Raw genomic sequence first — 15236 nt, forward strand, 5'->3', positions numbered from 1 at the left:
AATTGCATCATGTTATTCCTAGAAGTCATGGATGATGCAATCATAACAAAGCTTACATCACTGTGCTGAACAAATTGCCCTATATCAGCTCTAGAAATCATACAGTGTCATGCTCTCTTATTTGTCAGTGTTTGATTTTGCAAAGGGACACATTTCTGTTTAGCCAAAGTGCGCAGAGATGCCTCGTACTTGTGTGAACAGTGCAGATAACTTCTGCTATGTTTGTGGTGAAGTGACTTTTGCATCACAAAAGCGCAGTATAACCACTATGGTTAAGAAAGCCTATCACCTTTCTTTTGGCTGCAAAATTGGAGATCAGGACAAGAGGTGGGCCCCACACATATGCTGCAACACTTGTGCAACAAATCTTCGCCAGTGGTTGAACAGGAAAAGGAAATCTATGCCTTTTGCAGTGCCAATGATTTGGAGAGAGCCAACAGATCATACCAGCAATTGTTACTTCTGCATGGTGCCTCCAGTTGGGAAAGGTGTGTCAAAGAAGAAAAAGTGGACTGTGCATTATCCAAACATTCCATCAGCTATACGCCCAGTACCCCACGGAGAAGGACTGCCAGTTCCTCATGCACCAGAATCATTCTCACTTGAGTCAGACGAGGAAGAGGAAGAGGATGAAACTTCTGGTCCTGAACCATCAATGTCACAGGACCCACATTTTCTCCCATCCTCCTCCTCTGAACCACACCTCATAACACAAGGTGAACTGAATGACCTTGTCAGGGATTTGGAACTACCCAAGAGTAAGGCAGAGCTGTTGGGCTCCAGACTACAGCAGTGGAATCTCCTGGCAAGTGATGTTAGGGTTTCCATGTTCCGTGACCGTCAAAAGGATCTTGTCCCATTCTTCTTCATGGAAGGTGATCTTGTAGCCTGCAACAACATCGATGGTGTGATGGCAGCCCTCAACATCGTTCACGATCCAGATGAGTGGAGACTGTTCATTGATTCATCGAAGATGAGTCTTAAAGCTGTTTTACTGCAGAATGGCAATGTTTTGCCATCAATTCCAGTTGGTCATGCAGTCCATATGAAGGAAACCTATGACAACATGAAACAACTTTTGAGGTCCATAAACTATGACCAACATCAGTGGCAGCTTTGTGGCGATTTGAAGGTTGTTGCTCTCTTGCTTGGTCTGCAGACTGGATACACAAAGTACTGCTGTTTTCTCTGCGAATGGGATAGTCGTGCAAGAGATTCCCACTACATCAAGAAAGATTGGCCACTCCGACAGTCATTGGAGCCTGGGAGGAAAAGTGTTCAGCATCTACCACTTGTTGAATCAAGGAAGATTTTGTTACCACCCTTACACATCAAGCTGGGTCTGATGAAGAACTTTGTCAAGGCCATTGACAAAACACAAGCAGCTTTCAAGTACCTCCGTGGAAAATTTCCAAGGTTAAGTGAAGCTAAGATAAAGGAAGGTGTCTTTGTTGGTCCTCAGATTCGTGAACTTCTTCGAGATGATGCATTTGACCATGCACTGCGTGGCAAGGAAAAGACGGCATGGAAAGCCTTCCAGTTAGTGGCAATACATTTTCTCGGAAACAACAAGGCAGACAACTACAGGTTGTTGGTGGAAAACCTCCTCAAGGCATACAAAAGTCTTGGTTGCAACATGTCACTAAAGATACATTTTTTGAAATCTCATCTAGATTTTTTTCCACCGAACTGCGGAGCAGTGAGCGATGAGCACGGCGAGCGATTTCACCAGGACATTGCAACAATGGAGAAACGCTATCAGGGCAAATGGAGCCCATCAATGCTTGCAGACTATTGCTGGACAGTGACAAGAGATGCTCCATTTAATGAATACAAGAGACAAGACAAGAAGCGCCGAGTAGACACTGAATAGGACTAAACTATGTACAGAATAGTTTTTTGCCTTTTGTTTCATAATAAATTTTATTTATATAACCCTTTTGCTGATTTTTAAAGTGTTACATAAACAGGACAGGTGAAATATTATCATGTAAAGCAACCATAAACACATTAAAAGACCTAGGTTTACAATTTATGATTAAAAAACTCTACTATCTACACAATATACATAGACACAAAATGTAAAAACTTAAATATCTTAGAAACAGTAGCCAATCAGTTGTTTTAATTGTCATATTTGAATTCAGCACATCAAAATACATAATAAATAGCACATTTTATCTCTGAAGCACGACTTCTCAAAAATTGTAGACCAGTGTTACATGCAGGCTCTCTGACCAGCCACTGCATAAAACAACAAAAGAGAGGCTACAGCCAAAATAACCACCAGCTTCCCAGCCTAGGACCCCAGAGCTGTAGCATCCTGCCCTGGTCAAAACCCCGACCAGTATGAATTTATTATCCAGTTTGCCTCCCCCTCAATGTGGAGAGGAAATGCAACAAGCCTATGTTAAACCAAGCTGAGATTGGTTTAAACATGGGATTATAGATGCCAACGTGACCATGTGAAATCTGAGTTTGCAAATGATGTGATCGAAATGGCAGTGGTCAAGGATTGTCTCCAACCACCCTTTTTTAGGGTACCAGGAAGTAAGTCGAGTAAAACCTGCTCCCTTGGTATTGAGGAGGGACATGTTCTATCGCTTCTCGCCCCAATAGGGAGTCCATCTCTTGTTTAAGAATATTCTCATGACAGTGGCCCCCAGAGGCAGTACTGAGGAGGGTTTAGAGGAAGGGATGCAAACTCTATCATAAACTGTAAAAATTGTTAAAACTATTTACAAAGCTAAATCTAATTCTTATTTTTTAGGACGAAGCTGAAGCTACAGACACTGGAGGTTCCAACGCAGACCACGAGGTGGTGAGAAGTAACAGGAGAGACAGTCGGTCTGCCCCACCCTTTATCCCCTTGGACGGAGGCACGAGGTGAGCCAGGGTGCATGTGAGACCCAATGGACATTACTTGCAAATTCTCCGGCTTTGGGTGCCTGATGCACGTGTGTAAACCACAGTGGAATACAACAATCACTCAAAGACGACGACAGTGATTTTTAGAAGCTATCATATGGAACAGCCAGTGTTAAAGAAACAATGTACATAGGCTAGTGCTAGTCTCAACCATAGCCAGGAATTTCTGAACTCCTATTACAGAGATTAAAAACAAGAACTGTCCCCCAAGGGAAAGTCCTCAGAATTGAGACAAAAGGTATTGGTGGGTCTATGAAGAGTATATTTAGAAAGAAGGACATTTTAAGATTGGGAGTTAACAGTCAGACTGTGAAAGAAACCACAGTTTTTTATGCAGGAAGAGCTGTCAATCCTCCAAGTATAGGTCACCACAGATCCAAGATGTTATGAGCAATATGGGTAGGTGATCTAGAAAGTGCCTTAACTAAGGGGAAGGATATTGTGATAATGTGTAAAATCTTAAGGTGGCGAGACTACAGTCTGAGGCCAGAAGTCTGTCAGTGAGACAAGTTACCTGGACTCTAATTTGGGTTATACGAGATACATTAATTACTCTGTACCAGACTATCATCATTCAGGATAAAGCATATGATAGTGATATGGTTAGATGCTCAGGCAAAGTACAATGAGTAAAACTGAATGAGTAATTTGCAGTGAATAACTGAACAAATGAACTTTTTTGATAATGGAATAATTGCTTGTAAATTACGATTTTCTATAATGTATCAGTTTTCTGAAAACATTAGATACTTTTAAAAAACGTACAGATTGATTGCAAATAGTTTTGAGAGTCTTTGATATTCACTATTGTAGATGTGTTGGTTAGTTGCAATCGGTGAGAAGTTACACTGTATTGTTTCTGTTCCCTAACTGGATGATAGTTCTAGCACTCCCTGCACAAACATTCATGGGTAAATTTTAACTTCAGTTTCTGTAAGTGAACATAAGACTCTGAAGTTCACTTTCCACAGCACATTCATGCCAGTAAAACTAAAATGTCTTGGCTGTTTGTGGAAAGTGAATGCAAAAGGGATGCAAACAATAAGGGGGTGGATGAAGAATGTTTTAAAAACTCCGTTTATTCATGGAAATATATTTGCAGTGCTTTTTCAGCTTATCTGATTGAGTCTCAGAAAGACAATATTTGAAATATTGAGTGTCTGAGGGAGAACCAAGCAACTAGTGTGCTGAAGTCTCAGACTGGTTTAAACACAACAGAATGGATACTACTGGTTATACACCAGGGGTAGGCAACCTATGGCACGCGAGCAGATTTTCAGTGGCACTCACATTGCCCAGGTCCTGGCCACCAGTCCAGGGGGCTCGGCATTTTAATTAAATTTTAAATGAAGCTTCTTAAACATTTTTAAAACCTTATTTACTTTACATACAACAATAGTTCAGTCATATATTATAGACTTATAGAAAGAGACTTTCTAAAAACGTTAAAATGTATTACTGGCACGCAAAACCTTAAATTAGAGTGAATAAATGAAGACTCGGCATACCACTTCTGAAAGGTTGCCGATCCGTTATACACTGTAGACTGGAAGAGCATAACATCAAGGGAGCATGATAAGTGACTAGCCCCAAACTACTATAGAAAGGCATGCGCAGTCAGCCAGATGGAGGAACCAGACACTATGAAAAGTGCACTTAGGGAAAAGAAGGACTTCTGCAGTACCTATACATCTTGTGTACATAGTTCTGAGTGGTGGTGTCTCTCCAGACTGGGTGTGAACAAGTCTTGACAAGGTCCCTCACCAAAGGCTCTTAAGCAAAGTAAACTATCATGGTATAAGAGGGAAGGCCCTCTCCTGGGATCAATAACTGGTTAAAAGACAGGAAACAGAGGGTAGGCATAAATGATCAGTTTTCAGAATGGAGAGCGGTAAATACTTGTGTCCCCCAGGCATCTGTACTGGGGCCAGTTCTATTCAACATATTCATAAATGATCTGGGAAAAAAGGGTAAACAACGAGGTGGCAAAATTTGCAGATACAAAACTACTCAAGATAGTTAAATCCAAAGCAGACTGCGAAGAGCTACACAAAACTGAGTGATTGGGCAACAAAATGGCAGATGAAATTCAGTGTTGATGAATGCAAAGTAATGCACATAGGAAAACATAATCCTAACTAAATATATAAAATGATGGGGTCTAAATTAGCTATTACCACTCAAGAAAGAGATCTTGGAGTCATTGTGGATAGTTCTCTGAAAACTCAATGTGCAGCAGCAGTCAAAAAAGCAAACAGAATGTTGGGAATCATTCAGAAAGAGACAGATGATAAGACAGAAAAATATTATATTGCCTCTATATAAATCACGGTACGCCCACATGTTGAATACTGCGTGCAGATATGGTTGCCCCATCTCAAAAAAGATATATTGGAATTAGAAAAGGTTCAGAAAAGAGCAACAAATTATTAGGGGTATGGAATTGCTGCCAAATGAGGAGAGATTAATAAGACTGGGATTTTTCAGCTTGGAAAAGAGATGACTAAGGGGAGATATGATAGAGGCCTATAAAATCATGACTGGTGTGGAGAAAGTAAATAAAGAAGTGTTATTTACTCCTCATAACACAAGAACTAGGGGTCACCAAATGAAATTAATAGGCAGCCAGTTTAAAACAAACAAAAGGAAGGAGTTCTTCACACAACACACAGTCAACCTGTGGAACTCTTTGCCAGAGGATGTTGTGAAGGCCAAGACTATAACAAGTTTCCAAAAACCCTAGATAAATTCATAGAGGATAGGCCCATCAATAGCTAATAGCCAGGATTGGCAGAGATGGTGTCCCTAGCCTCTGTTTGCCAGAAGCTGGCAATGGGCAACAGGAGATGGATCACTTGATGATTTCCTATTCTGTTCATTCCCTCTGAGGCACTTAGCATTGGCCACTGTTGGAAGACAGGATATTGGGCTAGATAGACCTTTGGTCTGACATAGTATAGTCATTCTTATGTTCCTGTTCTTTGTTGAAAAACAAGCTTTTTCTCTTGTGAGCCTAATGGTGAAAGCTTATTGGAGAGTAAAGTTACCGGCTGCTATCCTTATGAAAGTTTGCCTCCCACAGGATCTATAGTTTCACTAGTGGATTGCTGTTACTGACGGGGGGATAGGATAGGGAAGACGACTTCATTTTAACAAGGACTTCTAACTAAAACTAATAATTCTCCACTGTACATAGCCATACCAGAACGAACAAATGCCACAATAGCCCTCAGTACATTTAAAATGGACAATATTGATTTATTCAGGTTTAAAATTTGACCTACCTTTAATAACGTTCAAGCAATTAGGAAATATAGCCTTGATTTATGCAGATCTCAGCCTAAGACTGATTTGTCATCTTCTGCAGAGCTAGGTCACCCTAGTCAAACAGCTGTTAACAACCTTCTTGATGTAGGTGCACATAAAGTATTGAACTTTTAAGTCACATTAACCACAAAATACATATAGCTAGGAAAGGAATGGGGGAAAGCAGTGTGCAGCAAACAAACAATGAGAAATTGGTAGGGTAAGTGGTTTTAGACTATAGTAAATCTACAACCAATTATAAAAAACCCTAATATTTTGAGTACTTCATACTAAGAAGAGATAAGATTTCAAACAGACAACAGTTCCTCAGAATAAATGTTACTTTAACTGCCTGAACTTAATGAAGAAGAAAGTTACCATTCTCCATCACCAATGAGACATGACATGAAACAGCTGCAGAGGTACTTTGCATGTGTGTGTGTCAGATGCAGAATGCAGAGAATATAATAAATTCCTCATCCATTAGTAGGGCTGTTAGGAGGTAAGGTAATACAGTAGAACCCTGTTTATTCAGTCTAATTGGGATCAGGGCCAGATCAGATCATCAAAAAACTCTGGATAAACCAGAGAATGGGAAAAATGTGATGATGCACCGCCATCTAGCGTCCACAGGAGAGATTGCCCGCTTCTGGTCCTCGAGTCCAAGTTGTTTGGTAAATGTGGAGCGCTTGTTAAGGGAGGGTCAGATAAATGGGATTCTACTGTTCAAATAATCACCACCACTATGTTTCAAAATACAGAATCATATATAAGCTTCAAATGCCTACAGGGTCTCCATCATTATTGCTGTGTACAAAAGCAATTAAAACAAGTGCTTTTGTATGAAGTTATTAATTTACTCAAGTATCAAATCTAAAGAAATGAAATAACTATTTATAAATATTGAATGAAAGACTTTTCAGCAAGACATGTTACATGAAACACACTGTATGCTCTTCAGCAAAGATTATAGCATCCTATGTATTTCTAAGGGCTCCCCAAAAGATTAATCTATTCATGTAAGCAACGTGATCTACCCAGTATAAATCATAGAGGTCACATAGTTACTCTTTTGGATGAAAAGTACAGCAGTAGACACTGTATTAACACAGAATTAAATTAAGAATAGCTAGAAAACATAACACTGATGACTATATAGAAAAGCGTAGTGCCTCTTACGTGTGAGGCTGCTTCTACTCAATGCTGGGAACATAGACACATTCTGCAATGTCTTCTTAAAGAATGGATGTTCACTAACCTTAACAGCCCAGATGGACTGCTCCAAGGGATGGAAAAGTTTGAAACAAAAGCCATCTTTTTTGGAAGGCCGCTCAATGAGTTCACAAGCATTCAGGAGCACTGTTCCCACCCACTGGCCATTTTTGGGGGTTTTGTAAATGAGCAATACTCCTGGTTTCAGCACACACCACAGTTTGGTCCAGCTTTTCAATGTACCACGAATCTACAAAATATTAACAATTGGGTTTAGTTCATCACAATTAAAATAAATATCATAAAGTCAAAAATAAATATCAAAGTCATCCCCCTCCTGCTGAAAAGAAAATTGAATCCAAGTCAGTTGACTGTTTTACCCAAAATAAAGTAAGTCTGTTGATTCTACAACAGTGTTCTGTACTTCCTTGTGGAAGAAACATGTTTAGATGCAGATTCCTCCTTCCAGGGCTGGTGAATATTACCCTTGTTATGCAAGTGATGTACAAATTGGTTCAAAATCTGGAAGTACTTCTGGATCCCTGATTCCTTCTGGATTCCCCAGGAGTGTCCACGGCCAGAGCGTATTTTACCATTAGCAATATTATTCATGACATATGGGTTTACTATAATAGACTCTGAATGGAATTGCTATGAATGCAACTCAGAAGATACAGTTGCTGCAGAACGCAATTGCCTACTTAAGGTGTATTTACCCAGCAAAAAAAAACCCACGGCTGGTCCACGCCAGCCGGCTCAGGCTCACGGGGCTCGGGCTGCAGGGCTGTTTCGTTGCTGTGTAGACTTCTGGGCTCAGGATGGAGCCCGAGCTCTGGGACTCTTCCACCTCAGAGGGTCCTAGAGCCTGGGCTACAGCCTGAACCCATAAGTCTACACAGCAACGAAACAGCCCTGTAGCCCCTGCCCAAGTCAGCTGGCACTGGCCAGCAATAGGTTTTTCTTTGTTAGTGATGGTAGGTCATAACAGGTCTCAGAGTGCTTAATACTTGACTTTGAATAGAAATCAAGGTGTTAACAACCAATCTATAGATATATAAAAATTCCAGATCTGGCTTGGGTCACTGGCTATCTGAGAGAGCACCTCCTCTTGTGCACCACCAAGAGTTCTTGGGTTCCTTGGATTTGAATGTCTGGGGTCTGGATGTTTGTGATTAAGTTCTGGCCACTCTAGAACTTATACCTCCCTATCAGGCTGACCAAATACCAATTTGTTGACCTCCGTAGTATTGATTTAATCCTTCTATTTAGTAAGGCTTTTCCATGAGCAGGGTAAATATTACCTCTTATACATAAGCCATTTACTTTAATCTCTGTGAAAGTACCCACACTGCTTTTGCAATGCCCTGTTGCTGGTGGTACTGCCCACTGTTTGGGACAGATGAACGTCTCATCCCTTCTATGGAAATAAGCTTCTAGGATTATAGCTATTTCATATGGGAGGAAAAAGAAAAAAAGAGGAAGAGATGTGCAAGAAGGAACCTGTGTTAAAATACCTAAGAAGATTACTGACCTTCCTTTTGTGACTTCTAACAGAAATTAAGGAATTCTCTATGATCAAGTATAAAATCAACAAGTACAAAAAAAAACCCCATAACCCCAACTAGTTTTTTAAATTAGTTGCTGTACATATTAGATCAATGTCACTATGGTGACTGCAGTAAGTAACAGCCAGGTTCCTCAGTTATCCCCTAGGATTCAAGCATGGAGCCTCTGGGTTGCAATTAATAGATGCTCTGCTAGTTGAAAAACATTAATCAGCAATCCACCAAGATTCTGAGCCTTTTCTATTTTGGTAGGTAAACACCAGGCAGCTGCTACAACTTCAACTCAGGTTTCACACTCAAGCTCTGACCTTCAGCCAGTCGGCCATAACAATAACTGATGGGTCTGTGATTGTGCTAAGCAATTCTTTCGTAGCTCTCTTCTTCTCTTCCCTGTAATTTTTCTTTTGAACCTGTAATTAACAAATATAGAAGATGGTAAAACTATTTTAAATCACAGGGAAAAAGCAAGTCAGAGCAATAAAAAAACAACATTGCAACTAACAAAAACTCAGGAAAATTGTAAGGTGCAAAGCTCAACCTGTAACAATATAGACAAAGAAGCAGCTTTAAAATGTGGAAGAATGTTTGTCTTGAACACACAAGACTTTTCCCTGCTCAGTTTCAAGACAAGTCACTTCTAATGTCAAATTAAAAAATGTTACAAACATCATCTTAAATTTTTTTTTAAATAACTGAAGTCACTTATTTTTAACTATTTTATTGTTTATTTCATTGCTCCTTATCAGAAAGGCAAGTAGACCAGTTAGTTTCACTTTTATTTATAATCAATTAGTAGTCAATTTCAAGTTCTCATACACTGGCACAATTGTGCAGATTTTGGGTTTAGGAGAGGTATGCATGTTTAAATGTCCATTACATTGAAAAATAAGGAAAGAGGGACATGAAAGTATTTACTTTTTATTTATCTATTTTTTGCAGTAGAAATTCAGTGATGCCATTTTCCTCTCACGGTGGCCGACCACTTTAAGGTCTGTGGCTATAACACCTCAAGAGTTGGGTAAAGTTTCTTCAATGAATTGCTTTTTCATCATTGCATTTTTCAGGACCCAAAACAATTTGAAATTTGGCAAACAGTTTCAGCTGAAAAAAAATGTTAAAGAGGTGAAATGATTCTTTTTGACCATTTTGAAATGTTTCATCTTGGACTACTTTGTTTTGACTTTTCATTTCAAAATGGACAGTTCAATTTCAAAAGCTGGCCAATTTATTAAAAAAAAAAAAAAAAAAAGGGGTGAAACACCCACACAACCAAATTGAAACAAAAACTCAAAACAAATTAAAAAAAGACAGAAAAAAATTATTTTCAAGTTGACAATGTTTTGGTTGATTCAAAACAAATCTGTTGAAAAGTTAGGAAAAAAATTGTTCTGGATTCAAATCAAACCAGATTTTTATTTATTTATTTGTTTGGTTTTTTTTTAAAGCTTTTTGGTTTCGACTCCAAACTGAAAAATTCTGTGCTAAACACCTTTGGCAGTGATTTTAAAGTTTGTAGGGTCTGATCTTGTCAATATATGGAGGAAACACCAACAAGGAAAACATAGGTACCACAAGACAGTGTTGGTGATTCAACAAGTGGCACTCTTCCCATTTTACATGTGATCCTAAAGGCTGCACCACAGAAACACAAAGTCACCTTAGCGTCATCATGAGGCAATGGTCCTAGATATTCCTTAGAGTGCAGCACAGCAGCGGGACTGGGATCCCACGGGTCCCAGAGGACCTGCTGCCATAATAGCAGGAGCAGGTAAACTGTACTTTGTTTTGGGCAGGATTGGATGGACATAAACAAAACCAGACTGCAGTAATTTGCAGGAAAACTAAATCTCTCATCAGTTTGTCAAATAGAAATTCAGCAATGTAGAGCATGTTTTTCTTTTTTTTGAAATAAAGCTTTTAATACTTAAATTTAAGCAAGGGATAGAAAGAGATTTGATGTCTATGACAGGAGTTAAAAGTATTTTTTTTACATAGTTTAAGCAATATTTGTTTTATTCTTTTAGTGGTAAAAATTGTGCCTGAATATTGTTTATATATACAATATACAATATATTAATCAAATTTTTTTTAGTAGCATGGGGGAATTTGTCTCTCTTGTGGGATCCAAGGTTTTTGCAGGTGGGAGCAGAATAAAAAATGCAAGAAACAATGAGGGAGTAGGTATTGCGGGGCAGGATGGGAGCTGGATTAAAAAAAATAGTCCCGGGTAGGGCTCTACCTGAGAGGTTTTATCCCTATTTAGCTTCTGAGGGCTGACTGGAAAGTCAAATTACAAGCTGTTAAATTATTTTGGAAAGTGACACACCTTAAGAGACTCCTTTTTTGTGAGCTTGCTTGAAGTAGAGGAGATGTCCTTATCAGAGCCATTGTAAAGCTTGGATTCAGACTGAAATTTACAAAATAAAGAATAAGTAAGTATTGCTGATAGATACCTGGACACATTAGGATAGTGTTTCACTCAGACAAAAAAAAATATCAGTGATGTGCACAGATATTTCTATAGGTTTCTACTGTCTTCACCATTTCCTTTCATTTCCTTCAATAAAAATCAATTTCTCACAACCTGGTTCATTCAAGAACTATTTACAGAGTTATACTTTTGTCTAGGGGTCTCAAAGTCCCGGCCCGCGGGCTGTCTGCGGCCCAAGAACCTCCCCACTACAGCCTGTGGAGGAGACACACATGCAGACACGTTGCCAGCAATGTCTGCTGCAGGCGCCACCCCCCGCAGCTCCTGTTGGCTGGGGGAGAGGGACAGAGTAGCATCACTAGTCGCCGCGCAGTCAGCCATGGAGGCAGCATCATTAGTTGCTGGGCAGAGTCACCCATGGAGGCAGCATCACTTTTTTCCACAATGAATATAAACGAGTCAAAATACCGAACACACCTATCTTATGCACATCTTGCTGCAATCCTGAAAGTTTCAACTGCTCAGTCATTGAGGCCAAACATCAACAAACTGACAGAACTGAAGCGCTGCCAGGTGTCTGGAAAATACTAAAAACTCTCTGGCAGGCGAAGAATTGTATAAAGTTGTATGACAGTTTTATTATTTCTAAGAAATTAAAAATAAAAAATACAATATAAACGTTTTCTTTTCTGAACACCATCTTCAGTGACATTATTGGCCCGCTGGGAGGATTTGAGGACTGGCACTGGCCCTAAGGTAAATTGAGTTTGAGACCCCTGCTTTTGTCAGTTACTTTAAGGGCTGAAAGACCCTGCAAGTGAATCCTCCAAAAGAAGCTCAACTACATGTAGTAAATTTGTTGCAGGGGGCGGGGAGACGCCGGGGAAGAGGGGTCACGTTCTCCCCCCACCCCATTTTCTGTGTGAGCATGTTCAGTATAAGTCATATAGACTGAGCATACTCAGTAACACTGCTGAAGCCGGTTGCCCAAAATCCCCCCCCCCCGCCTCTCCCACACACACACTATTGGCAGACACGAGTCATCTCTGGCTGAATGTTTTTTTTTTTTTAAATGCTCTATTTGGGAGGAGCTCAACTCTTCAATATTCAACACCTATAACTGGACAACTCCTTCTGTGCCAACTGCTATTTAGGCACTTACCCCCAATCCATGAAGGGAATCATGCAACGTCTTCAGACTAAACTAGACTTGAATCTGTTCCATGAGTCAATGGACTAAGATTGCTCAAGAAGAGTTCAGTCACTGCTTTCCCCTCTCCTACAAACTCCAGAAGATCAAGATATCTCAGCAGAGCACCCAAGTGCCACCAGACTGGAGAGTTGCTTATAAAACCCGAGGCCTCATTCATGGCTGGACAATGTGCTGACTCATCATAACATGATTTGTTTTGTGTCATGTCTTAAAAGATCCAAAGATTTTTTTCTTTTTATCTGTTGCCTACTAGCTGAAAGGGAACTGGAAGAGGACACTGACTGATCCAGCCAAAGACTGGCAAGTGGCCATCTGTAAGGGAAGTCTGTTGTGCTGTTACAACTTATCACTTGTCATTACTATTGCAATCCAGTGAATCACCACTGGGAACTGTTCAGTAGTTATCTCCTACCAACCCAAAAGTAAATTTAAAAAGAGATCTATTTCTCTATGCACCGAAACAACCCTGATTGACAAGAGTTGCTTTGTAGCAAAATGCCCATGTACCAATACAGTCTTCTTGCTGCCAATCTGAATTAGAGGACAATTTTCTGAAAGCAACCTCTTACTCTATTTAGCCTTTCAAATAGCCAGCTGTCCATTTTCAAGTCTCAAATTTCAATACAAAGTTCATTCACAAAAAGTTTGTTTCTGAAACACTTATGAATGACTGAGACTAAAATGTGCAAGTATGGAGATTCCCTACATTTGGGATAATGAGAGGGAAGGGAGCACTGTTTATTTCATATTAGAAGCCTGTTCAGAACAAAATAAAACTTAGATTTAAACTCTAAATACACAACTGGACATGTGAATCCTTGGTCTATTAAGTCATAAGGATTCAAGTACTTTCATTGCATCGGATGAAGGGGAAGAAATAGTTGCTCTGTTTCAAGCATTTGAGGAGAGATGAGCCAGGGAATCCAAAAGGCAAGGCGTAATGGAACACAACCCGAAATAACACTTTGAACTTTTCAGATTGCCTGTTAAAAGGAATCTAATGCTATCTGAAATGTATATATGTGCGTGGGACCCCACACTGGTGCACATTAATCCTAGAACTATGAAAACTTGGTCTCCATGCAAGAGTTGAAGTTTGTTAGAAAAGCATTGTGATGAAACTGCCTATGGGAAACTTGTTCAGTAGATAAATGGAAGACTTTAAACTCCAGGGATGTCAAGCCAGCACCTTTCCCAAGCACTAAATTCACATCTAAAAATGACAAGAGAAAACATTTTAAACAGGAAACATTGTAAAAGAGCCAACTGCAACTCCTAGTGAGGTACATGCTGTACCTTCCTTGTACTGGGTGGTGAGTAACTTTCATCACTGCTGGTCCAGTCCATGCTTAGACAAAAGGGCTACCACTTAGCCTTTGTAGCTGGGACAGCCAATGGTCTCTCTGAAAGCTTATCCTGAAGTCTAGGGAGCTGTTGATTCCTATCAAAAGTCAGGCAAACAGCTACTGCAAAACCGAAGGTGGAAAAGGAGGTGTTAATGGAGGAAAGAAAACATCTTTTGTCTCCTTATTGCAGCTGTACAGAGGTCTAGATAAGACAGTAACTGGAAAGGACAGAAAGACTGAAGTTATCGGACGGAAAACAAGAGTAAGAACCTGAAATGGAAAGTTGAGAAAATAAATTGGATTAATATTCAAAGATCAGTAATTTAGTTAAATTATAAATTAAAGACTCTCAGTTAAAAAAAAAAATCATAGAATAGAAAGAGGGCTCAGAAGCTTCAGGACCAACTAGCTGTTGTGATCATAAAGGAGCTGGATAACGACCAAGTGTATTTTCTCCTTTTCCCTGACCAGTACGACCTGAGTGTGGACTAGAATTGAATGATGTATTGTTTTGCATCTGAAGCAATCCAGAGTCAGAGCTTAAAGACTGAACAAAGGCTGACATGGTCTAGACTTCTCAACTATGACATCACAGAATTCCAAGTCTTTTCCATCAGCTACAGAACAGTTGGGCTGGGAGACAGGAATGAGTAGCTATAGGATACTACACCAAGGCAAAAGCATTTAAAAAAAAAATTAAGACCTGCAAGATGATTATGGAAATTCCATAACAGCTCCATAATTAAGGTTGCAATGAATTTTTCAATTTAAACAACCTTTTGTTTTTGCATGAAGAATACAGGGTATCCTCCTTACAGAGAATAATCTATGAGTAAATACTCAAGTCATATTCTCTACCACAAATTGCCCTTTTCTTCCAGTGTAAATAGGCTATAAAGCCTCTGGATCAGGGTGATGTAGATCAGTGGTCTCCAAAGTGGGGTGCACGCAAGAGGATCCTTGGGGGTGCGCGGCAGGAGGAGCACTTTTTTTTTCTTTTTTTTCTTCATCAGGCGGGAGTCCGAGCGGCTTTTTTTTTTTTTGCGCTTCGGCGCGGCAGGGGCTGCGTGCTCAAAATTTTTTTACCGATAGGGGTGTGCAATCAAAAAAGTTTGGAGACCACTGATGTAGATAATATAGTAGGCAACAGCAGCATGATAGTTAAGGCTGTGTCACAAATTTAAAGGTTGACCTTCCTAAATCCTCTAAAAACTACATGCTTAGATTTCTTTGAA

General features: G+C 39.8%; 1 protein-coding gene across 2 annotated transcripts in view; it reads right to left on the minus strand.

Annotated features, from left to right (window-relative positions):
• The window catches only part of OSBPL8 (oxysterol binding protein like 8), a 135660-nt gene that overhangs the window by 35537 nt on the left and 84887 nt on the right, over positions 1 to 15236 (minus strand). For both annotated transcript variants that reach the window (XM_065406921.1, XM_065406929.1), the window contains 3 exons: positions 11338 to 11418; positions 9320 to 9421; positions 7493 to 7696 (listed from right to left, as the gene is read on the minus strand). In XM_065406921.1, the coding sequence (XP_065262993.1) occupies positions 7493 to 7696; positions 9320 to 9421; positions 11338 to 11418 (387 nt within the window). The remainder of the gene's footprint in view (positions 1 to 7492; positions 7697 to 9319; positions 9422 to 11337; positions 11419 to 15236) is intronic.

The sequence above is a fragment of the Emys orbicularis genome, chromosome 1, assembly GCF_028017835.1.
Source record: "Emys orbicularis isolate rEmyOrb1 chromosome 1, rEmyOrb1.hap1, whole genome shotgun sequence".
Lineage (NCBI taxonomy): Eukaryota > Metazoa > Chordata > Testudines > Emydidae > Emys > Emys orbicularis.